The 27303-nt window shown below is 33.7% G+C and overlaps 1 protein-coding gene across 13 annotated transcripts in view; it reads left to right on the top strand.

Moving 5' to 3' along the window:
• Positions 1–27303, top strand: part of LOC150105480 (histone deacetylase 5-like) — a 430130-nt gene that overhangs the window by 184942 nt on the left and 217885 nt on the right. For 10 of the 13 annotated variants that reach the window (XM_090394187.1, XM_090394195.1, XM_090394193.1 and 7 more), the window contains 2 exons: positions 4121–4374; positions 23348–23540. In XM_090394187.1, the coding sequence (XP_090250313.1) occupies positions 4121–4374; positions 23348–23540 (447 nt within the window). Of the gene's footprint in view, positions 1–530; positions 646–4120; positions 4375–23347; positions 23541–27303 lie in introns of those variants that run through there. The other 3 variants (XM_090394196.1, XM_090394191.1, XM_090394188.1) reach the window with 3 other exon arrangements.

Raw genomic sequence — 27303 nt, 5'->3', positions numbered from 1 at the left:
GAATTTGATACATTTTTATAATGAACATAGCATTCTTATAAGTACAGACGTTTTTACATAAAATCAGAAATCCACTTTTGATCACCAAGTATATTAATTTCTGAAATTATACACAGATACTCTTGCGTGCGTTAAGTACTGCTACAAGATTAATTTTATCCCGCCTCATTACGCATTTAGTGTGAACGTCATTTACTTTCCGATTTTAACTGTTGAAAATTCAGTTCGGTTAAATTTTAGCTTGCCATCTCAGCCAAAACTATTCCTCCAAAACGTCAACATTTTTCCACTGTTAATCTTGGACAATCGCCAACTTTCTTGGTCTTAACCAGTTCGCTGTTTATGACGTAACCTTCGTGACTATCGTTTGGAACCTTTTATTAGATGTTTTCTCATTGACGTGTGACGTCACTAGAACTTCAAGGCTGTAAATAAAGAATGATATAAATATGATGTATGATTTCCTTTAAAAAACGTAAACAGCATGGTACTTAATTTGTGAGCTGACAGTGAATATGAACACAAGTTTTAAATAAAACGTTTACTGGTAGAAAAATATTTGTTAGAAACACCATGATTGCGTAAGATTGTACTAACTGTTATGAGAATATTTATTTCTTACCTGTGTACGCAGATCGTAATCAGGTGTTCGTTTCTTTTTATATTTTTTTTATTATTTTTTTAAGACAGCTATTTTTCTTAAGAAAGTGTGTATCTGTGCCCATGTCTTAACTCTAAAACTTCAATATCTTCATGACGTGTACTGATTTTAACAATTTTATGTACATCACATTTGAGAGAGGTTTTTCCATACCATAATTTTGCTCAGTTTTTCTTTGATCACAAACAGCTTATTAATATGTTGATGTGAATATTTTACTGCATGAGTATTGGTGCCGTATGCGGTAGACATGGTAACTATGGTTTCGTTTATGTTAATGATATAGGTAAGATGTAACAAAAAACAAACAAATCTTAATGGAAAAAAAAATCAACCAAGAAAATGTTGAAATGTTTCAGTAAATAATGTTATAGCGATGTGGGTGACTACATTACTAGATATTATCCATTTTAAATGTTATTTTCCAATGTTCTAATGCTAATTAATATAGCTGCATATATGATAGTTGATTTGATATATATATATATATATATATATATATATATATACAATTATATAATCTCTCTTTCTCTCTATTTCCCAGTTCTACTAGAAGAGATTATATGTTCTGAGAGGGGGGAAAATGTCAATAACAGCTACTGTATTATTATTATTTTGAATCATGCGGCATCAAGAACTCGTCGCGGAACACCAGTCTACTCCACCTATTAAACACATTTTGTTTGTAAATTATATATGTTTTCAGACCGGTTTGTCTGTTTGTTGAGGAAAAACTGTCCTGAAGTTAGTATGAAGTATGCTAACTTGCCTTTAGTTGGTTAACATTAAAAGGATAATATAGATAACACCGGAGAGATTATAAACTTCTAAAAGTATAAAATGCTCAATTAGAGAGATCAGTTTATTTTAATTTAAGCAGAAATATTTTTCTCAAGGATGGATTCACACTTAAAGCTTTTTTTTTTTTTGCTGAAGGAGATGAAACAGATATTTAAATATTTTTAATGTTTTTTAAGACTTAATGTTTCCGTAATATGACTTTTTATGTAAATCCTACTCACGAAAAGATGTTAGTCTATAGCATATTAGTTAGTATTAGTACTGTGGGTGTGCTAAGGGTTAGATAATCTGAACTGTTCAGATTATCCTGAAACCTGAGTTTAATTTTTTTTAACTCAGGCCTCAAATAATCAGCGTATTTATGATGTTTAGTAAAAATCACAATAATTTTCGCTCTGTTTTCTGGTGTGAGACGCGATCCACTCTATCACCCTTCTCCTAGATTCGCTACTGAAAAAAGGGTCGCATACATATTTAAATATCCTTTTGGTAAGTCATGATGTAGTGTATTTAATTAAGGCTAAGTCAGCACTTACACTTGAAGGACATACAGGCGGAGAGTGAAGATAGAGTTAACTCTTTTCTTACACAAAATAAAGTGTGTAAGAAAAGAGTTAACTCTATTTCACTCTGATTCATCATCTATATGGATCAAGATATGAGAGAAAGTGGTATTGAACCTGATATTTAGAATCGGAAATATGAAACTTTGCTCTTCGTTTTTTGCGAATGATGTCATATTCCATAACAAATCCAGTGCAAGTCTCCAAAATTCTTTGATGAAATTGAATTACTTCTATAACAAACTTGGCATGAAAATTAGCATTAAAAAGATGAAATCTATGAAAACTGGTAGAAACTTGGAAAACTTAAACTGCTTTCTCATTGGAGAACCTGTAAAACAGTGAAAATGCAAATTAAATATGGAAGTAGACAATAAAATAAGTAAAGCTGGTAAGGTGGAGAGTCAACAGTGTATAAATATATATGGAATAAGAGAGAGAAATGAGTCAAAATACTAGTGAGACAGTTTTTGATTAGATGATAGTTTTATTACGTGTTTACACTAAACTAGCTGTATAGAGTGTTCAAATCAATTTTAATTTAAATATTGGAGAGTTGGGTTAGAAATAAAGCAGTTCATCAGACCACAGATATAAGATTTCTGAGAAAAATTAGGGAGGCGAACAGATATCAATGGCAGTGTCATATTAAAAACGAGGATGTTAGGAGTGAAGTTGACATTGTTAGCATCTAGGAATGTGTTAGCTTAGCTAATCTCAGATGGTAAGGTCACTTAAACAGATGGAAGAAGAAAGGTTAGCAAAACAAGTGTTTTTGCCAGGATAGCAGAAAAAAGACCCATAGGAAGACCAATATCTACATTACATATACATACATAACATTATCTTTCCTTTCATATTGCTAACAATTTCTAATACTGGATTGTAATAACTGTTGTATTCGTAATTCGTGTATATTTCAAGGTTTCATATGAGTATAATTTCCAGTGATAGTTTTATCGTATCTTTTAATCACTCTTGGAGACTAATATGCATGTTTTCACCTTCTTGTTAGCAATTTTAAAAATAACTAATGTTATCTGAAAATTGTAGAAGTTCTGATTATCAAAGAGTATTAAAATCTCTGTCTAATATTCTGGTAATTATCTGTATAGAGCTTACTGACATCTTTACATACAGATGTTTTGACTAACATGCATTTAAGTAATGAAAATATTAAAAGTAAGTTAGTGATTGAAGGAGGAGGCTCAGGAAAATGTGGCACTTTGAGATGTGTGTGTGTGTGGGGGGGGGGGGGGGTAAAATGATATCGCTTCACAAAGTGACATTATGATAGCCAGCCTGGTTTTCTGAATGGATGGATAGTATGCCCAGTCTAAAACCAACAGGCCGCGGGTTCTAACCCTACCTTGGGTACATGTTTGTGAAAAACTACGTGCGAGATCATCGCCAATGTGACACTGCTACTTGATTATTGGAGGCTGAAGTGACTTGAAACAGTTCCATGTTTGGTTTCAGAGCGGAGTTTATGGAATTATGTTAAAAAATAAGTAAATATAAAAATTAAAAAAATCTTAATCCAACAGTACTGTTGATTTGCAACTTTTCGCTGGTAGGAGTTACATTAAAAAATACTTCAACTTTTTTTTTTAGAATATTTTTTGACTTTTTTTTTATTTTAGAACATATTTTAAAAATTCTCTTAAAAGATCAAAACTGCTAATATAAACAAAATCTAGTTATTACTTGATTTATTTTATAATATTAAAACTTTCTGTATAACCATTCTACGATCACTAGAAAAAAAAACCCAATGAATTTTAAATTTTAAGACATTTTTTTCCCTTCCATTCTGATTTTTGTATTAATATTTAATATTTCTGGTGTGTGTGTGATCATTTACATTGATTTGATGTGGTTCTCGCAATTTTTTGATGAAATTAAAAGAGGCAGGGGATTTCTGCCCTTCACAAGTTGTCATTCTCTTACTCGATCATCTTATTTCTGAAAAACGCTGATTTTTCTATTGAATAATTTTGTATGTAATTAACTTTATCATACATATCTAAAGAAACATTAATTTATTTTCAGTTGAGCGATGTATTTTATTTAACACAAGGAATTTTTGCTTCAGATATGAGCGGACCTGGCTTTGGGGGATCGTCCATCATGGGAAGAGAGCGCGCAGGTGAGCTAGCAAACAATCTCAGTAATACCATCCTTAATCCTGCTCTTCATGAACAACATATGCAGTTCCAGCAACAACTGCTGCAGTTGAAACAGCAACAGCAACTTCAACAGCAGCTTCTCCTGCAGCATTTTCAACAACAACAGCAGCAATTAGCTGAACAACACGAGAAACAGCTACAAGATAGGATTAAAGTAAGTGTGAGTTAACCATTCTTTCTTCTCTGTGTGTTGTGCTGTTGCAAAAATCTTTCACTCTTTGTTTTTTTTTCAACCTGAGCCAAGCGGAAGTGACTTGCAATATTTTGCGATGTATATTTTACTTTCTAAATTATTTTTATTGCCTAAGTTGAAAGTGGAGCCTTTGACTTTGTCATTTTAACTTGAAGAACTTGTCTTTATAATGTGGTAAACAATGAGTAATTCTTCCTTTCTGTATGATCTGTATCTCTTTCTGTATGACAGAAAATATCACAGCTCAAACGAATACTTCATTATCATACAAAGCGATTCTTCTCTAGTGAATGCATCATAACGCGAAACCAAAACAATTGCACAATATAAATAAATACGGAAAAGCATTTATTTCGATTTCATTTAAAAATACTTGAATAAAAATTGTGCAACCTTTCATATGATGCCCGGAAGGATTATGGAGGATTATGAAGTTGGTAATATGAGCAGAGTAAAGTCGAGGTCGAATGTTGCTAGTGGCATGAATTATGAACAATACTGTTTCCACTCAGGAATTGCATTTAACTCGAGGAGGGATACCATACCTGCCACCTGTGTCCATTGTTTGTACGATAGAAAAAAAAAGTTCCCCATTGGTATCAGCGAAGTAGAGGAAAAAGAAACAGAAACAACGTTTTCTGTTTGTTATTTTAGGAAAAAAAATATAGGCTAGAAGAGATTCGCCTTGCTGAAAACTTGCCCCAAGATATATTTCAGTACATCTGATTTGATTCGCGTCAAATTCCAGATATAATCGATGATTGGCTGCCACTGTTTTACAGTGTTATCACACTGTTCTTTTCTCAGCTCGTGTATTTTGTCAAAAATATTTTTTTGACGAAAAACGGTTTTAATAAAAAAAAAAAAATAATAACATAGAGTGAATTATCGTATTCACTGGAATAATATTGCAACCGATGAGGTGGAGCATTGGTACTTCGGTCCTGCCTTGATCCGGCATTCCATTTTAATCAAATGCAAAAGTTCTCTGTGTAATTCAGATATCTTGATTCCTAGATAGTGAAATTAAGGGTGCTTGCAAATTTTTATGTATTCAGTGGAGCAATATCGCATTAAAACATTCAAGACTATTTCCTTAGAATTAATGTAGATACCATGAAGTTCTTCGAAACCTCACTATAGCACGTGGCCTTAAGAACTGGACGCTCAAAGTAGTGGCTCCGATTACCCTCATGAATCAATCATAATACAGTCGGGCGTCTTTAAACATCACTGTTGGATTAAAGTAGTAAAATAAGTACCATTATCTGTGTAGTTGAAGATCGGCTGTCGGACATGTCTGCCGGTTATACTGATAATACAGTTTGTTGCTCCATAGGAGTCTGTTATTTCAGAGTCTTAGAATAAAGGAGTCATCTTTACAAAAGATAATAAAATTTCTTAAATAGTGAGGATTACAAATGACTGTCCGCATTGTAGGAATGATTTTTCACAGAGTGCGGATAATATTACCCTAACTCGATCATCTCTACATGAAATCATTAACAAATAATAATCAAAAATGCAAAACGTTTAGTTTTATAAAATCTATAGCTCAGCAATGCATTGTTTGAACGATAGTTTAAGCGATAAGTAGGAATATGTTGATGTGTTTCTTGAACAGTTGTAGTCGTTGGGAAAACAGCATGAGGAAGCTATTCTAAAGAACAGAAGTAGACAAAATGAAAGAAAATTTGATTTGATTTTTATAGCGCAAAGGCATCAAAGGTCATACTGCACCAAGACACAGGTTCCAACAATACATATGGTAAATGGTTAGTAGGACAATCGCAAACGTTCATGCCCTTGGCGGGATTCGAACCCGCAGCCTCTTGGCTAGAGAGAGAATACGCTAACCACTTGGCCAACCAGGTCAGCTGTAAGAAAATTTATTCGGTGTACGAATTTGAACATTAAACGGATATCAATCAGCTGCTCACCATCCATTTATTATCCTGCTTGTATTCTTTAGTTCTAATTCCTCATGCTGTAAAGAACACAGGAAAGTGGAGGAATGTTGGCCAGTTTAATGAACATTGCCCATGAAATCTCTAGATTTCATAGGCATGATTGTGAATATTATGAAAGATGGTCATCAATTTAACGGAAATGCACTCTTCTGAATAACTGCAAACATTTTAGGGAGATATTGTGGTGCACCACTCCAGTTGTGTGAGTAGTATTCCAAGATTGTTAGTAGTTGTACAGGTGAGAAGTGGAAAACGATACCTAGTATTTTGGAGACTAAAAGGCTACAGATGTGAAGTGTTTATGCCAGGAAAGGCCGGAGGTATCTCAAAAAAGAGATGGTTACATCTTTGGTAACTGGGTAGTATCAAAAGTAAGGGAACTCTCTCTCTCTCTCTCTAACAGAATCTATTTTAACCGCAGGCTATAATTGTCTCAGTTTGATTCTCCGCTCCAGCTATGTATATGTAATAACAGAGAAATGGCAATTTGAACAGTTCAAGGGTTTTCTGTATTTTTGTCCGTACAGGCAAAAACTTCATGCTGCAAATAAAAATCCTAGATTAAGCTATGTGAAAAATGATTTTGCTTGAGTTCATTAATTCTAGAGCACTCTCTTCCTAAATAATAACTTCCTCCAAGAATTTTCACTATAGGGATATTGCATACTTATTTCATTGGTCTTGTAATACCTACGTGCACGTTGAGTATAATATCTCTGCTACCATTGCTAATAGGTTGAGCATAATATTAGTATGTCTGCAGATAAGTACTTCATGAGACCGGTTTATCTTTGCTTTTGAAAGACGAAAAACCCGAGTTTCCAGGAAAAAAACCTTTCACTCCCCGTATGAAACTGGCCTACTCACATGTAATTGAAAAGCCATGATGAAGGTTCTTCCCGTCATAGTCGGAGTTTCACATATGGATAATGGCGTAATCTAAATGATCTTGGTCTACGTTCGCTTTCAGGCGTTGAACGTACATGAAGCGAACCACATTTATACATTCAGGGCTGTGTGTAATATCATTAAAGAAGTAGGTATTATTATTTAGGGTTGAAATATCAATAAAAATGGATTGAAAAATGATTGGAGTATAGATTATTTTGGGTCTACTGTTTTGTGAGAATATTTTCTCCGTCTTCTCTCTCTCTCTCTCGCTGAAGAATTTTCACACAGTTCACAAATAAAAGCAATGAAAATGCGCAAGAATAACTTTACTCTTCTAGATTTTGCAGTAACAAGGACTGCACCAACATTTTAGAATAAACTTGATATGCTTGATACGATCAGTGGAAAAGTCTTAATGCTCTGTTCAACCTTACATTTAATGGAAGAAAGTCTTGTGAAGTAATGCCTAACTCTGTTTCAACAGAGTTTCGTTATTGGTTGACGCCTAGTCCTAGGACCGTCGTAACCAACTAAGCCAATGCCTAGGAGCGGCAAGTTTGGAGGTCGCAAAAATTCCAGAATTGTTTCTCAACCATTAAAACGCCGCTTTTTTGTTTTATAATTTTACATATCTTCTTGAACTTAGGAAAAGCAAAACAGGGCAACAAATCTCACAGATGTTCTACAGGACTGCGTGTGTAGAACTAGCAACTTCTGCATGAAGCATCATACCAGCATGTTATCTTCCTTATACATAGCATAATAATAGCAAACGTTAATCGCCATTTTATTGATTTTTGCTTAAACTTGTTCCCTTAACAGTCATTAGTGTTCAAATACTTATAATGCTATACAATCTTTTTAATACTAGGAAAGCGGATCCATGTTTCAGGTTTACAATTTTAGATTAGATCTGAATTATTCTAAATGCACGCTGTCCACATCATACTGAGTTTAAAAAAAAAAAAAAAAAACACTTTTATATTCATTGTCATTAAAATATACAGCCTTGATTAAGGTCTTTTGGCTTAGTTCCAATAATTCCAAGAAGAAAATTATTGGTCTCAGATTTTAGGCATCTATTTTTCTTGAGTTTTTTTGCAGTTTTTTTTTTCCCTCTTACTGAAATCTTGTTTACTGTGTTGCAAGTAAAACAGGCCTCACGCGTTTTAGCTTGTATTCGTCTTATCTAGTATTCTGATATCAATTGAGTGCCAAAACTTTGTTTTCCTAGAATGTGACTTTGAACAAGCTTATAATCTAAAAAAGTTTCATGATCTTTTATTTAAGTGTTTTTTTTTTTTTTTTTTTCATGAAAAGTAGGATGAGGTCATAAGGACAAGGCCGAAAAACTTAGTTTCAGTACCTGTCATAACAATGATATTTATGAAAAGATTGCTTGCGATAAGAATTATATTGATCACAGTATTATATTGTGTATGAATAGCACGATCTTTCTCAGAATACACTTTGTTTATCGACAAGAGTTAGAAATAGGGGAAAGAATCAATTACCTATAGTAAACTTTTGCCGGAATTTTCAGCATTGTTTACAGAATTTAGACGTCTTAAAATTTAGTATGCGTCACTTTTCAGTCTAGTCTGGTGTGGTAAGTTTTCATGTAGAATTTAAATCGGTCGACTGTCAATAAATATTCACTTTTCATCCATCTTAAAAATAATGTAATCGGTGAGAGTTTAGTTCAAAATATGGAACTTTAAAAAAAAAAGAATCTCGGTTCTTGGGAAGTTTTTTTTTCCCCCACTTAGACTATAAATTATATATTTAGTTTAATCCTTTATCCAAGTATAAGCAAACAAAGTTTGCGCCTGAAGTATGTTCAGGACTGGGGCAGCTCGTGGCAAAGGTGAACGAAGTTCTCATCACTTTCCTTGGTATCCCATAATGCAAAGCACATCTTCTTGCGGACATGTATAATGCTATGCATTATGAGAAGGGTCACTACCCAGACAAGTTTCGACCTTTATTGAGGTCTCTTCAGTGGGAGCCAGACCCAGAGGTAATACCAAGGTTGAAGCAATGCAGAACTCATATTTAACTCATATTGCCAGTTGCCAAAAATATTAAACTAAATATATAATCTCGGTTCTTATTCTTTAAATGCTGAAGATATAATTTTTGACCGCTATTATTCTAGATCAAGATTAACAGTTTAACAACAAGATTAACTCAAAGAAAGAGTTTATAAAATATGGTCTATAATAATGCACTATTATCGTGGATGAGTTATAAAGTAGAATCAGGAAATGTTATTGATATTTGTCTTGAATAACCGTAGTTGTAATTCTTCGGAAGACTGAAAAAGGAATTCTTTCCAACCAGTACAAATGTAGATAATTACTTTTTTTTTTCATTATGTTGAAGAAAGAAGTGTTTCAGATAAGCTTGAAGTTGGACTTTCAGATGGGTATTAATTATTTGTTACTTGTACACCCTCTCTCCAAAAAGAAACCGAACTTTTCAAAAATAGAAGAAACTAGTGGCGCAACCTGTTGTATCTTTTTGTTGTCGAAGCGGCAACCTTCCTTAGTGTTGTGTCAACTGTTTATGACATTTGTTTCATTAGAAGCCGAGTTATAGTGCCAAGAGTGACAGTGTGTTTTGACGAACTGTCGGAAAATGGGTTTCAAACAGAGAACTCCGATTGACTTTTGTGTTAAATTTGGTAAAAGTTTTACCGAAACGCATCAAATGCTTCAAAAAGCATATAGTGATGAATGCTTATCCCGTACTCAAGTTTACGAGTGGTTTAATGATTTCAAAGTGGTCGTGAGACGCTTGAGGGCGACGAAAAGCCGTCCTCAAGTCCAAAAACTGGACTGAGCAAAGTTAACATCCAAAAAGTGCGTGATTTCATCAAAGAAAACCGGAAATCGTCCGTGAGATTGATTGAAGATGAATTGAGGATTCCAAAATCAACTGTGCACAACATTTTGACCAAGAGTTTGGGCCTTCGTAGATTGAATTCGCGATTCGTTCCCCACGAGTTGACCGACGACCAAAAATGTATCGAATTGAACACTGCAAGGACCTCATTAAAACCGCTCGTAAGGACTCAAACTTCCTTGAAACGATCGTTACTGGTGACGAAACGTGGTGTTTTAAGTATGAACCCGAAACAGAGTTCTGAGTGGAGACCACCAGAAGAGGGCCATCCGGAAAAAAAAAAGTCGCTTGGAGAAGTCAAAAGTAAAGACAATGCTGATTTGTTTCTACGATTCCAAGGGCATTATCCACAAAGAATTCGTTCCGCCTGACCAAACTGTCAATGGTGAGTTTTATCTCGAAGTTTTGAAGCGATTGATAGCCAGAATTCGTCGCGTACGGCATGAATATCGTGACGACCGACCGTTCTGTGTTCGTCAAAACACACTGCCACTTTTGGCACTATTACTCGGCTAAACAAATGTCATAAACAGTTGACACAACACTAATGAAGGTTGCCGCTTTCGACAACAAAAAAGATACAACAGGTGGCACCACTAGTTTCTTTTATTTTCGAAAAGTTCGGTTTCTTTTTGGACAGAGGGTGTATGTATTTTTGAGCTTTGAGGAAATTGTGAGTGCGGAGGTTACTCTAGTTCAAGTATGCGTATAGAATTACATAAGACTGTTGGTGTGATAGAACGAAGTGATTCAGTAAGAGAGATAATCTATTACATTACTGTAGGTTCTGAACAGAATAGAAATTTTAGGGAGGTTTTGGTATGAGCTACCTCAAATATAGGAGCAGCTGTGATAAGACAGATTTATGCATAGAGAAAAGCGCTAAGATTGGTAGAGAAGCCCATTTTTGTTTTCTTTATTTAAGAAAGAGTAGAGGTAAATGCCCATCCGAAAAGAGATACATAGTCTTTAGATCTTCTCGCAGTACTGAGGATTATAGATAGGCCCTGTCAGGCAGTGAATCGATTAAGCATGCTTTTAATCAACAGATCTGTAGAAATTTTGCTATTACACAGTTAAATTTAGGTGGTAGGTAATTTTCACCGCCCCGTGTGAAACTTATTATTTACTTATTGGAGATCTGAAGTGGCGTGGGGAAATTTATATATAATGCAACCTACCCGAACCTTTCATAAACATAGCTTCGTATCATCTTTGCGGCAATGCACGTGGCCTCTGAAAAATCATTCTTCAGGTGTCTTACTTTTACGTATGGCGGATACATTACAGAAGCTACTGTGAAAATTACACGCGTTCGTTTGAAAGAAAGAACATGTACCGACTGCGAGGATCATTTTTCTGTGCATTTTGTAATAAGCAGGATTTAATTCTTCTATATTCTGATAGACAGACATTCATATCTTCATTTTTGTCCTCCTGTGCTTACATTTTACCATACGAACAGCAGAGTGTAAAGGTAATCTTTTCTTCCAGTTTAATGAATAAAAATATTTTCTACTTGACTGCGCAAGAACTTCGAGAAATTATGATCTACATGCATGATTTCTTGAAGATGTTCACCTTTCGTCATTGTTCTGAGCCCATAAAATTGATACTTAAGATACTAAATACTTATGAGAATGGTATTTGAAGAACATCTGAGACTGGACCGATATCTAGCGGACGGATTCTGTCTGTAATTTTTATCCTTTTTTTAAAAAAAAAAAAAAAGAATTTACTATTCAGGAACTGTTTTATAGAATTGTTTTTGTGGTGTATTTCATAATATTAATATGGAAATACAAAGATTAAGAGTTTAATTGGAGTGACAATTTAACTTCCAGGCTTTGCATTTGATGACATTACGTAGATTTGATCATAGCTATGATAAACATCCCCAATTCACGCACTTTATTAAGAACTTCAGCGTTCCGATCCATAAACAAGTATATAACAGTTCAAAATTTGCTATCTCTTATCCAAATGACAAACTCAAAATCAGCTTACTTTTAATGCATTTGAACTAACTAGCGAGAAAGCTGGATAACATGTTACTTTCATTTGATAAGTTCGATTAGATAATTTTTTTTAACTCATTGATGTCTCTAAGAGATTTTTGCATGATCTCGCAACTCTACTTATTTAAGATATAGATCACGTCGTCGGTGTAAAATCTCGGAAGCATACAACCTTAATCTGATAGTGACGCCTGCACTTTCATTGCGCATGCTTTTTTCCATTTCGAACCCTCTGCACGTTATTCTGATTTTAACAAAAAAAACGAAAATAATCACAAAAATTAAGTTTCTAGGACATGTTGTGTTCTTATGCAACACGCCATACTTGATGGGATTAGAGGGATCATTCTTAAATGATAATTACGCTTTTTTATTTCGGAAATTTTCAACCGAGAGTAAAGTTGGCTAATCTTATAGTGAGGGTGATATGGTTTTTCTTTCCCGAAACTCGGATGGTTTACCTCCTCAAAACAAACATTTCCTAAAGAAGATGCACAGCTAACAAACATAATACATGCAGCTTATGAATTTAGTTTCCTTGTCATAATACTTAAACAGACACGCTATTCTTTGTGACATTTGGCGTTTCCCTCAACGTCTTTTTTCTCAAATGTCTCACAGAACTGTAGTTTCGTCCACTCCATGAATCATGTTCCACATTTAAGAAAAAAAAATGAAACACGTGGAGTTGCCTTTAAAATTTCTAAATAAATTTAGATCTAGTTTTTAATGTTGAGCAATCACATATAACATTCATACTATCATATTTGAAATCAGAAACTGGATTCTGTTCGGATTTAGAAATTTCATCTATCTCATCTTCTCTCCTTTACGTTTAAGGTCAGTAGGCCAAGAAATTGGCTTCTTAATCAACCTTATGATTAGAGTAGTTACTGATACCTGCTTAATCTTATGTCTTGTTAGGTCTAGCATTCAGTCTAGTTTTCTTGTTTTGCTGAATGAAAACACCGGAATTTCGTGGGAGGAAAAAGTTCTCTTGGAAATCATCGGAAAATAAGTTTTCCGACGAACCTAATATTTTAAAATAATTAAGATGTTCATATGTTTAAAGTATATTAAATGACGTGTTTCAGATTTGCTTTCTTGAAACAAATTCAAAATTTTTCTTAAGTTGCTTAGACTTTCTGATGCGGCATCATTTTAAATATACTTGTGTCAGTGTGATATCTACACAAATAGTATAATTGTTTTATATTTACATAGTCGAATTAGGAAAAAAGGAAATTACAAAAATAATATAATAGCTTTAAAATGAGAGGAAAATTATTTGTAAATCCTCATACATATTGGAACTGTTTCGATTTTATTTCTTAGCAGTAATCTCTTGCCAAAATATTCTTCTTGTTTCGAGACCCAATATTGCAAGTGGCATGCTAAATTGTATATCATAGGCCATTCCGTTAAGCAAAGAAATCATAATGCTGTCCTTTATACAGTAGTAGCTTCAGGCTGTTTTGTAGTCAAGATATGGGTTGTGTGCGGGTAGACGTAGAAAGTTGATTGCGTGGTAACAGGGCACACGCACTGAGGTGATTACGTTATCTCATAGGTCATGCTTTCGTAACTCAGACAAGCCCGTGTATATGGGGTGATTCCAGTAACGTCTCCTTGCTATTTAGTTGCAGTCACTGACACCCTTAATGTATATGATAACCTGTTGTGACCTTACAATACATTTATTGAGATTTTATATTTTTAATAGAATTTAAAGTCTTTTCTATTTTTCAATTCGTAATGAGAAAATCAAATACACTCAGTCTGATAAATGGGATTATAAAATACCAACCTTGTTTACTTTGGCGTGTAGAAATTCATCAAAAGTCATCATTTCTGATTGACTTAAATTCTTGCATTCACTTATCTGTATGTGTCAGCTACTAACTGCTCTAATAATGCTTTTGTCATACATTAAAATAGGCGCACTATTTAGACTGTCAGTTTGTTTTTAATGTTTGCTATTTGCAGACAGTTATTTTGCTGTTATTGTTTAAGATTATGTCGATTCAGCAAAGGCCTTCAGGCAAGAGTGTATTGTTTATAAATTGCTTGCATGTTTTGTGGGTAGGTAGAAACTTTGCTATCCCCATCATATGAAACCAGCTAACACAGTTGAAAAATCTTTACAAAGCTTCTAGACGGGATTCGAACGTAAGTCTTTTTTTCCAAAGGAAATTTCTGATCTTACTAAACCCTACCGTAATTCTGACTTACTTTTGTTATAGCATTCCTAAGAATCTCAGGATAAATATCAAAATTTAAAAACGTAATATATTTTGCATAATGCATTTTATTTTTAATCTCCCCCATTATAGAAGCTAAAAATTCCTACAAAACTGAATACACATTTTTCTATTTTATCATTATAGCATTGTTCAAACTACTTATTTGTAATGAAAGAACATGTTTGATTAAGCTGAATTTTCCTGAACTTTTCAGCCTAAAGAAGAATTATGACATCCCATTTTGCCTTAACCCCCCCCCAACATCGATTTGTTATAGGCTTTGCGACCTTGTGTATGTATAATATGATGCAGTAATTTTCATATTATTTAAATAAACTAATGTCATTAAATGACGTTTTAGTGCAATAATAAAGAATTAATGAAATGCCACACACACACACACGAGAGAGAGAGAAAGATTTGAATGAGGCCCATCATGGTTTTTATAATTCGTTTTATACAAGCGTCATCATACACGATGAAACAAACTTGAAATAAACAATGCTGAAAAGTTAAATTGTGATGACCTTCTACATCAAGAATTCTGGTTAATGGATTATGACCTTCAGTCATTGCAATTTCTTATTTTACGAGATAATGGACTGTTGGGTTGTCCAGTGATGTGTTATTGTGAAGCAGTAATTAAAAACCCATTTGTTTGTAAGAAAATACAAATTAAAGGACTTGCCATTTATAAACGTGTGTTATTCTTATGTCATCATCACACGTGTTTTTTTTTCCTTAAAAATAAAAAAAAAGTTTATGAAAAAACTGGAACATTTCTTGAATTTTTCTCACTTTAGGGTGAAATCAGTTTTAATTCGCATTGTTTCTCGTGGCTATATCTATTTCTTGCAGTTGTTTAGTGGATGCTGTTATTTAGATTTAGCACAGAGTAGGAACATAATGAATATTTTCTACTTTAGATCCATATTTAGCATACTGTTGTGCCGCTGTTTTTTTTTTTTGCTAGAATATTAATATAAAAATTAACATACGATCTTTTTTTTGTCTCTTATATTAGCAGTGTTGGTTTAAACAACTTATAAAGAAAGTTCAGAAATATGTAGTTTTCGTAAGCGTTTTTCGTTATCTTATGTAATCTCAGAAATGAAGTATATTGTGTCGCACTTATTAATTTATTCATATTGAAATATATTATACATTAAATCGCTGTTTACCATATTAATCAGTGATCTCACAAATAAGATTTTCATTCACATGACATTTCATTGAAACTACGAGTACATAATCTCCAAATAGATTGGTGCAATAGATCAAATCGAAAACTTTCACCCACTGTATTTCATGCTTGGCGTAATGTTCAGCAGGAAAGAAAGTTATGGCAAAAAAAAAAAAAAAAGTACTGAACTTGCCGTTTGACTGCATGCACATTAATAGAAGAACACGTGTAGAGTCTACACTGACGTTGGAAGAAAAGGCGTTTATTGTTGAGCATTATTTTCGTTCATACGTAGTTGGTAGAGCAAATAGTCCAAGCCTACATGTTTGTGAACAGTTTGCTCGTCGTTTCCGTAAGCATGCCCCCAAGCATGTCATCATTGTTTTATCACAACACTTTCGTGGGAGGCTCATTTCGAGGTCCACAGAATTGTCGTATCCTGATCTCGCATCACTTGGGGTATTAAAGGAATGGGTATTCCACCATGATCCGCCTTCAAACCTTGATGAACTAAGGGTTATTACACTATATGCAGTGTCGGCCATAGGAATTTTGTCGCCCCGTGCAATAGCATATTTTGCCGCCCCTTTCCCCTAAAAAAAAAAAAAAACTTTTAATGGCGTCTTAAAAGCCACGATGTTAAGCTAGGCTTCAATATGTCTGATCATAAATTCTAAATAGTAACATTAGCTAATAAAAATTCTTAAGTTAGTGAAAAATGATCATAAATTATATTTCTTTACAGAAAGAGAGAGACAATTAACCCTTTAACGGTGGAATTTTGTTCTGAAAACATTCATCTGCATGGGTAATTAAAATCAATTGCTACTAATATCGACATTACTGGGATCGCAATGAGAAGTACTTGCTATGAGCTCAGAATTCTTGGTTTCGGTCCTTTCGCTTATTTTCTCTTGTACTACATTAGCTGTTTCAGTTTTTGTTTTTAGATATTTATGCAAAGCCCCGTTTTGTTTCTGAATATCACGTTCTTTTTCCGATTTTTGTTTGAGATATTCTGCGCCTGATAATTTTTTTTTTAATCAAAGGACCTTTTCAGTATGAATTAAAAAAATTATACTGAATTTTATCAGACATATTGGAATGATAAAATTATTTTAAAAGCCAAATCCTAATAACTGTATCAAAAAAGTATTATTAACAATCACTGCACAACTGTATTGTCAAAATACATAAATATAGTCATTTATGTGTTTTGATTCTATTTCTTTATTTGGTTTACTCTTAACCAATTATCTCATTATGATCGTTTGGTCTCATTGGTTAAACGAGATTTATCCTCAGTCAAGGTCAACTCACGGCCAACAATGGAATCGGAAATAAATGCAAAATAGGTGTTCTACTATAGTCACGTCGTCTGATATTAACACTGACAGTGCGATATTAAACGCAACATATACTGTACTACATTATTTTAAATGATCAGGATTTAGAAAAAAAAAAAACATATATATATATGTGCAGTACAATGAGGTTTTATTATATAAAAATTTAGCGACTTCCTGAAGTCTGGTTTCAACAGAGAAGGAATAAATGACTTTTTTTTAATGATTGATTTTTCGTATACTTTAGGCCGATTTTGCCGCTCCCAAAAACTTGCCGCTCCATGCAAATGCACGTGTTGCACCGTCGGCCCTGACTATATGTCTAGCAGATGTCCAACCCGTCTTCTTCAATATGACAAAGAATCTTTGCATGCGCTACGAAACCTGCCTTGAAAGACAAGGTGCCAATTTCGAACACGTCATCTACCGTTAATGCTTTATTCGACCAAGATTCCGCCGATATTTGTGGATGTACATATCATCATCATATGTAAACATTTCCTTGTTAATAAAGCCGTTGACTCCATAACATATCTTTATAATTCAGTACTATTTTTGCCGCATACTGTATTTATACGAAGTTTTCGTAAGCGTTGTCATACTGAAATATTCATCTGGTTGTGCTTATATGGCGGGTTTTCCCATCTAAATACGTTAATTTAATAAACATTGCAGTCTTCAGCTCAAGAGATTATGTTGCTCAAATTAACAATATCCCTATGATATCCGAGTTCCCTAGAGTGTTTAATGAGACGTGTCAGATTTATACTTCCCGTTACGGTACGAAAACCCGTATAATATGATCCGCCGTGAACTGGAAGAGGAAAACAGCTGTACTTATCTTCCCTCCACGCACACTCAGTAATAATGCTATATTCATAAAATATAAATCTTTATAAAGAAATATTTCATTTGTCCTGACGAACAACAAATATTTTTTAAAATATAGCCATGCGATTATATTTAAAGATGGACATGAAATTTGATTTTTTTTAAATATCTGATTTGAATTTTGTAGCTCATTTCTTATGTTCGTATTTTATTTCCACCTTTTTGTACTGATATTTATCATTTTTTTCCCTCCGTTGGTTGTCGGGAGTGAGTTACTGTATTAATTGTCGTTTTGATTTTAGAACAGCCTCATTTTTCCCACACCTCCTCACAAAATATATGTGAATATATGAATGCATAGAAGTTATACGCACAACATCGTTTCGCTGTTGCGAGTCTAATTGTTCCTGTTCATTGCCTAATATTGATAATTCTCATGTCTCATACATTATGATTTACGTGTGCGAAATTTTATGGACTCGGATTTTTCTATGATATAATATAATATAAATACACTGAACCGTCGGCTCATTGAGAATTTATATGCCATTCTCGCACCTGGCCTTGAAATTCAGAAAAACATATTTATTTTCTATATCTGTTGAAATGTTTCGAAAGCTAAAACTCATTAAAAATTAAATATGTGTGCGATTCATTTTTCTGATTTAATCTCTGTCTATTTGAAATAACTTAAAATAACATTCTGTACTGTATAAATAATCATCTTCATTGGCCCCCCTCCACCAAAAAAGTGCTCTGTATAGTTTCTCCCTCTCTCTTTTAACTATAACGTATTTTACTAAAATATCATTTCAAAATGAAGGAAACATAATATAACTGAAACATTGACTGGGTCTCCACAGATTTTTATGTTTAGCTAAAGATAACTTGAATTTTAGCTCTGGGTGGTGAGGGGATGGAGTCAGGTACTATTATTGCGAATAAAATTGCGAAGACTCTTAATATTACTTAAGCGTGCACAATAATAATGATTTCTCTTAACTCATACAGATCTGTGTTATGAAAACGGATTTGGTTCAACATAATCGGTAATAATTCTCATAACGCATTTTAGACTTACCATTTATTGGAAAAATGTCAGTTAATGGTGTTTTATCATCACCGATAAGATGGTAAATTGAAGTGTTTATTCAGAATTACGAACATTTATGTGGTATTCACAACTTAGAATTTGAAGGGCAGGCATCTGAAACGAAATGTCTTCATCGTTTGGTTGGAAAGGTCATCACTCGAATCTCATTAAGGATTTTTCCCTCTGCAAGAGATGAATCGAACAATGTGATATACATGTAGTTAAGATACAAAATATCCTCGCTTCATGGTCTCTAAACTGGCTTGTCGCTTACTCTAGATACGTAACTGCATCCTCCGAAACCACGATTATGTAGATTAGAAATAGCAGCAAGGATTGACTAATATACGAGATTCGTTTATTTTTAAAAATAATTCTTTCAGTCATGTTCATGCTTGTATGTATCCACTTCTCGCTTGGAAATTCTGAATATGTTATTTGTTAGTATCTTATATTATTTTCATACTTTGCTTCGAAATTAAGTATTTGTGACGTTCGAAAATGCTCGAATGCGATTGCTCAAAGTTTCTTTTAAATGTTTCAGCAATAGAGAGGATCTCTTCTCTTCTCTCCTCTCCATCCTGTGATTTCAACAATAAAAAATCACCATCAGGTATTATCTAATTTAGCATATTAGAAGTCCAGGAGAAAAAAAAAATACTGATGTGTAAAGCAAATTGCATGATGCAGTTCACTTTACACATTTTATCGTTGCTTATATATAATATTCCATAAGTTTATATTTTGTAATAAATATTATAAATAAATGCTGAATTTATTTCTGTCATGATATATAGTGTGAGTACTAGTCCGGTCACTATAAACCAGATCAAGATAAGATAAGGAATCGTGACGCCATGAGTATGGAATGTTTGGAATTCTCCTGGGGGGAGGGGACATCTGTGTGTGACGTCACGTAGCGTTTTGGTTCGCGTATGGAATTCTGGGTAATGGCTCGCATATAGAATTGTGGGTGATAGTTAGAGATAACGATTCGTGACGACATGAGTATGGAATGTTTGGAATTTCCCTGGGGGAACATCTGTCAGTGACGTTACGTTATGTGTTTTGGTTCGCGTATGACATTCTGACAAGATTGAGTTGTTAAGATAAGAATTAGAATCGGTATTTGTCACTGACGGGAGTTGAGCTTGTCACGTGTGTTTGGTTTGAGTGTGGACTTCTGGTTAATTGTCAGAGTGTGGAATTTTGGGATGTAGCTGTGTTTGTCATTGACATGAGATGAGCTTTTTTTCGCGTGCGGTATTATGGGTAATGTTTAGAGATTGGAATTCTTGGAGGATATTTGGTCAAGTGTTGAGGTCTTTGGCTCGATTGTGGTACTATGGGAAAATATTTTTCCATATACCAGTAGACATTTTCTAAAATAATTAGTTACTGAATATCACTGGTGTCCCCCCCCCTCAAACGCACAAACACATTTCTTTTTCTTTCATGTTTATATTTTCTAAAAATTACACACTTTTTTTTCTTTCATGTTTACATTTTCTAAAATAATTAATTACTGGATATCAGTGGTGTTTCCCCTCACACCCCCATCAAACACACACACATTTTCTTTATTTCATGTTCACATTTTCTAAAATAATTAATTACTGGAATCTCTGTTTTACTTCTTTTTTTTCTTTCACGTTTTTCTTGTCAATAGGTTGTAGTTAGATATTTTCTAAAATAATTAAATACAAGTTATCAGTGGTGTTCCCTGCACCCCCCCCTTCAAACATACACATACGTTTTTTTTCCCTTTCATGTTCATATTTTCTAAAAATTAATTAAATGTTACCTTTATTACAAATTCTAATCAGAATAAATATTCTTAAATATGGAGAACACATCAATGATAACTTAATACTTACTATACTACTTTTGCTTTAGTAAGCATTTCCTTTCAGTCAGTACTTACTAAAGCAAAAGAAAAATATGGGAGTCTAAAGTATAATCTTTGGAAGTTGTAACAGAGGAATTAAGTTGAAATTATAGTACCATACCTAATATTCAAATGAAATAAGAATAAATAATTATTTATTTGTGTTGGAAAAAATATATAATGTAATAAATGAGTTAAAAAATATCGCTAGTGTGAAATTAATACCGTTAATGGAACAAAAACCCATAATCCCACACATGAACAAACAAATAAAAAAACTCATCTCACTTGTCAGAATTCCATACTCTAACCATCACCCAGAATTCCACACACAGGAAGTCACACATATCCACGACAATAACATACCATTTTCACTTCAACTTAATGACATCACATTGGACAGAAACCTATAAGTAACAATAATCGAGTGCCTTTTCAGTTTATTTACTGCAATTCGATCTTTCATACCATAGATCGCCTTTGTGTGTTGTGCTGTACTGTACTCTTTTGTGTATCCCGTAATGAAAAAAAAAAAAAAAAAAAAGAGCGAACCCAAAACTTTAAACTTTTTGGAATTTTTCTTTCTTCAGGAAAATAGCAAGAGAGATGATAAATCTTGTGAAATATTTCTAGGTAATTACATATTTTAACTTTTTATTATGAATATACTTGTAAATAATACTTCAGTCAAATAAATGTGTATTTGTAAACTTAAATGAACAATTAAGTTATTCATTGATGTGTTCTCCATATTTAAGAATATTTATTCTGATTAGAATTTGTAATAAAGGTAACATTTAATTAGTTTTAGAAAATGTGAACATGAAAGGAAAAAAAACGTGTGTTTGAGGGGGGGGGATGCGGGGAACACCACTGATAACCTGTAATTAATTATTTTAGAAAATGTTTAACTACAACCTATTGACAAGAAAAACGTGAAAGAAAAAAAAAGCAGTAGAACTGAGATTCCAGTAGTTAATTATTTTAGAAAATGTGAACATGAAAGAAAAAAGTGTGTTTGAGGGGGGAGGAAGACACCAGTGATATCCAGTAATTAATTATTTTAGAAAATGTCTACTGGTATATTGACAAATATTTTCCCATAGTTCCACAATCGAGCCAAAGACCCCAACACTTGACCAAATATTCGCCCAGAATTCCAATCTCTAAACATTACCCATAATGCCACACATGAACAAAAAGCTCTCACGTCAATGACAAAGATAGCCACATCCCAGAATTCCACTCTCTGACCACTACCCAGAAGTCCACACTTGAACCAAATACACAAAGTGATGAGCTCATCTCACGTCACTGACAAATACCAACACATCCCAGAGTTCTATTCTCTAATCATTACCCACAATACCACTCTCAAACTAAAGCCCCTACGTGATGTCACTTATCTAATTCTTATCTTATCAACATCTCAATCTTGTCAGAATTCCATACGTGAACCAAAACACACAATGTGATGTCACAGACAGATGTGCCTCCAGGGAAATTCCAAGAATTCCATACTTGATCTTTTCTCTAACCGTTACTCACAACTCCGTATGCAAACAATTACCGAGAATTCTATATGTGAACCAAAACACATAAGGTAACGTCACTGACAGATGTTCCCCCAGGGAAATTCCAAACATGCGATACTCATGACGTCACGAATCCTTATCTCTAATCATCACCCACAATTCCAAAACCATTACCCAGAATTCCATACGCGAAGCAAAACACAACGTGATGTCACTGACAGATGTGCCCCCAGGGAAATTCCAAGGATTCCATACTCGATCTTATCTCTAACCATCACCCAGAATTCCATACGCGAACAATTACCCACAATTCCATACGCGGACCAAAACACAACGTGCTTCACCCACAGATGTTCCCCCAACGAAATTCCAAACATTCCATACTCATAGCGTCACGATTCCTTATCTTATTTTGATCTGATTTATAGTGACCGGACTACTTAGTGTGCATATGCATGTGAAGACACGAAACCTAACAGGAAACTTTGTCTTAAAAGTAATAACTATATTTTATAAGCTTAGAATTTTAGCATATAAACTACCGATCTGTTGTTCCGTGTGTAACTTTTTTTTCCAGCTTACTCTCGCCAGCTTCTCTCTCCAGATGATTTTTATTACTCAGTGTTAAGCTACCACCTTACTTGAAGTGGCTTGAAAAATACCATACTAGATAAAAAATATATATGCGAGATATGCCTTGAAAGAATAAGAATACTTAAGATAGAAATGTGTAGCGGACAAACACAATTTATTTGTGCAATACTGATTACTGAGTATAGCTGTCGATGAAATTACAGGTAAGCTAAGTTGAAATTAACGCAATACAATATGGCGATGAATTGACTTTCTTCCTGTTAGTTTTCGTGTACTTTTCCGCAACAAGGAATTCTAAAAGAATGATAGAACTGCTAAAATCACTAACTCACAGCATGTTAGAATATAGCCTTGCCCCCTTAATGCTCTAACTCGTCCACCGATCAAAACTTTGCTGTCTCCAATACATATAAATTTAATGAACACCTCTTGCCAATCCAGAAACAATTCGAAGAACGCTTCTCACGTGCCCCAGCTACATTCTTCCAGACGCCACAGGTCTCAGGTGACCATACTCTGTTGCAGGAGTATCTGGAGCAGCAGAAGAAGATGGAGGAGGAGCAGAAACTCGAAAAGGAACGAAGAGATAAAGAAAGACTTGAACAGCTTAAGAAAAAGGAGAAGCATGAGCAAAGTAAGCTAACTCTGTTTATTTTTTGTTCATTGAATATTCGCTCAGTTGTGGCATAGGAATTGTGAATTGTTACAATTCTTATTTTAAATTGCTTAGTTACAATTCCTATGCGACAATGAGCTAATTCTTTTTTATTTATAATTTTTTAAATATCTTTGTAGGAAAGATACGATTTAGAATCACAATCCTCCTACTTTTTTCCTGATTTTCATCTATTAAATCTTTCGTTTAACTTTTTTTTTTTTGTAAAGTTATTTATTAATTCGTAATTTTCACTGTTTTATATTCAGTTATCTGTAATATCCGAAAGTATACTTATTTGCTTAAATCTTTTGGTACATTTTATATAAAGGATTGTGGATTTATTACATTTATATAAAATGTATATAAAATATAACAAACTGAATAAACCGATACACTGATTAATGCCTTTTAGTATAGTATATAGCCAATTAGGTACGATAGCAGGAATGTCATTGTACTTAGAGCTAGCTTCTAGGAAGTGCTGATGCTCTGCTACCTGCACGCGGATTCGAATCCCAGTGTCGCATGGATGTTTGTGAAAGTCGGCTGCACAATTAGCGGTTTCTTAGGAGGAGAATTGTTCCCGTGCCTTCTATGAGACAACAGTAATTAGTGTTGAAACTTGTCGGAATGCACAGTGGTGGCGTTTTTTATATGCTATAGTGAATATACAATTTAATTCTCTGTCTAGCGCATCTTTTATACCATTCCTTGTCTTTTCCTTTTTGAATTTCTAAAATAATTTGAAATGATAGAAAGAGAATTCAACTATTTTCAGTTTGGAAATATTATAAATCCTGCAGAATTCAGAGTTAACTATATATCAAAGTCGTTCACATCAAATTAGATTTCGATTCTATTTTGATAGATATCATGCCAAACCTGTTAAACATTTTTTTAATAAATGAATTAAAACAGCATTTTTATTAAACCTAGTTTTTACTAACGCAGATTTTTAAAAATTAAGCTTGGCATACTAATATTATTATGAAGACTAAATTTGCCCGCTATGTAAATAAGAATTATATACCGTACATGGAGCACAAGTTATTCCCATGTACACAGAAGTTGATTTGCCAACCTTTGTACGTTAGCGTTATCTCCCCCCCCCCCTTTATTTTTTATGTGCTCTCGCCCACGAAAGGTTGTAAACCTATAGCACATTACTGCACTTTGTGGGCTAAGATATTATATCATCATAATCATCTTCATCGTATTCCTGATATGTACCCTCAGGGGATGTACAGGATAATTATGATAGTACTACATGAAAAAGTTACCATTACTAATTTCTGATTAACAATTTTCATCCAAACGAATCTGTTATCTGTCAATACTCTAATATTATCTGATCTTATCCATCCATCTATATCTTGGTCTTCCTCTGGGCGTCTTTCCGCTAGCCTGGAAAAGAACACTTGTTTTTGCTAATCTTTCCTTTCCTATTCTGTTTACTTGCCAATACCACCTGAAGTCCTACTAACACATTCCCGAATGCTAACCATGGCAAGTTCTTTCCAATATCCTTATTTTAGTGTGATACTGCCAGTGATGCCATCTGTTGACTCCACTAATCTTTCTCAGAACTCTCATATCAAAGATCTCCATCTTTTATCAAGTATTTTATTTCTAACCCAGCTCCCAGATCCATAAGTTAAAATTGTTTTAAATACTGTCTTGCATGTAGCTAGTTTAGTGTTTTAACTAATTTCTTGCTTATTCCATACAAACTCATTCAGCTGACTTCCTACCATGCCAGATTTACTAATTCTTTTATATATTTTCATATTTAATTTACCATCTTCACTAAAAATTGAAATGTTTTACTTGTTCTATTAGGTTCTTCATTCAGGATACACTTGATGTTTCTTCCTATTTTCATCATTTTTGTCTTTTAATTGCTGATTTTCATACCAAATTTATTACAAGAGTTATTCATTTTAGTTAGGGAATCTTACAGACTTGTACTGGATTTATTCAGAAGTATAACATCATCTGCATAAAGTAAAGAGCTGAGATTACATCGCCAGTTTTGATATCAGATTTAATACCACTTCATAATGTGATCCATATAGATAATGTATAACAGTGGAGATAATGCACTCTTGTCGCACACCTGCTTTTACCTCAAACCATCTTCGTGTACCGCCCTCAATTCTAACTGCTGACTTACAGCTTAAATAGAGACTATGTATTGCTTTATATAATATCCTATTTACACCATATAAGTGTGGCGTTTTGAAGAGCTTTCCTCTTGGCACCTTTTCATATGCCTTTTCCAGATCTACGAAACTTAAATATAAATCGTTGTTATATTTCCAAGATTTCTTAACTATTTGTCTTAAAGTGAAAATCTGATCCTGACGACCTCTATTTGGACTGAATCCAGCTCGTTTTTCACCAAGCTTTCCTTCCGCAATTTTTCTTAGCCGTTTCTCAATATACTTGCATAAATCTTACCAGAAACACTCAGTATCTCTCTAATTCTCAAATTCAGTTTTGTTTCCCCTTTATATAGCTGGGTAAAGAGAGCTATTCTACAATCATCCGGAATTCGACCCTGTGACCAAGCTTTTATTGTTATTTTGTTTTGTATTTTTATTAATTTTTACACATAATCCGGGAACTCTAGAGGCCAAACATGGAACTTTTTCAAGCCACTTAGGCTATCAGTAATCGGAGAGGTAGTCTCATACTGAAAATTCATCTTCCGGCCATCACAAATCCATGACCACGGCGGGATTCGAACTCTCATCCTATTGATTGGAAGGCGAATACGTGATTGACTCATTGGCCTGCCGAGTTTGCCTCGCGTATTGATTTTAGTGATTTTGCTAGCGGTATTGATTTTATTGAAGTTTATTTTATGATTATATAGCAAAGTAATAATACAAAATAATTTCATTGTTTTTATAATTATTTATTTCCAAAAATGTTCCAGATATTTATTTTACGATATTTAAATGACTCAATTTTATATGCGTCCCACCTTATTGCACATTTAGTACCGTGTAGGTTAAAGATTAAATTGCCAGGAACAATTCTTTAATGATCTAGCATGGAATTATATATATATATATATATTTTTTTTTTCCCCTTATGAACGTCTTTAGGTGGCAGATAACTATCTATCACCGAAATACATTCATACAACAGTAAGATTCGAATCCACACCATATAGATCGGAAAGCGAAGATATAATACTGCTAGGTTTTATAGGTTTGTAGGTTACCGTGATTTTTATTTTTTTTTCACAATACCACATAGGTAAAAAATGTGACTAATGCACGGTTCAGCAGGCATATATTTTGTTTACCAATCAGTTTGATTTCTCAACTTTTACTGTGTGTTCGGTAACCGAAAGCATTTGCGAATAAATTCTGAAAATATCTTATTTCTTTTTATGCAGCAAACCGCTAAAATTGCCATAACCACACAGTCTTTTACAAAATGATAGATTAAATTTTATGACAATATCAGGGAACCCACAGTCTGCTGATAGACATGAGCGACTGCTTAATGTTAACTATTTCGTAGTTCCAAATTAAGAATAACAAAACAGAACATTTTTAAAAACAGTTTTGTTCGAATGTAGAATCACTGGTATAGGAAATAGTACTATAGACCTATGGCTAAGGAAGACGGATGAAGTTTTCTATTACCTAATTTAGTAGCGAACTTGGTTTTATTGTATATTAAGAAAATATCAACACACTATATTTATAAACACATTTCGACA

This window comes from Typopeltis vanoorti, chromosome 6 (genome assembly GCF_054136105.1).
Source record: "Typopeltis vanoorti isolate ZY-2024b chromosome 6, IOZ_Tvanoo_1.0, whole genome shotgun sequence".
Classification (NCBI taxonomy): domain Eukaryota; kingdom Metazoa; phylum Arthropoda; class Arachnida; order Uropygi; family Thelyphonidae; genus Typopeltis; species Typopeltis vanoorti.
Note: the sequence above shows the minus strand (reverse complement) of the source record. Positions and strands in the feature narration are given on the sequence as shown.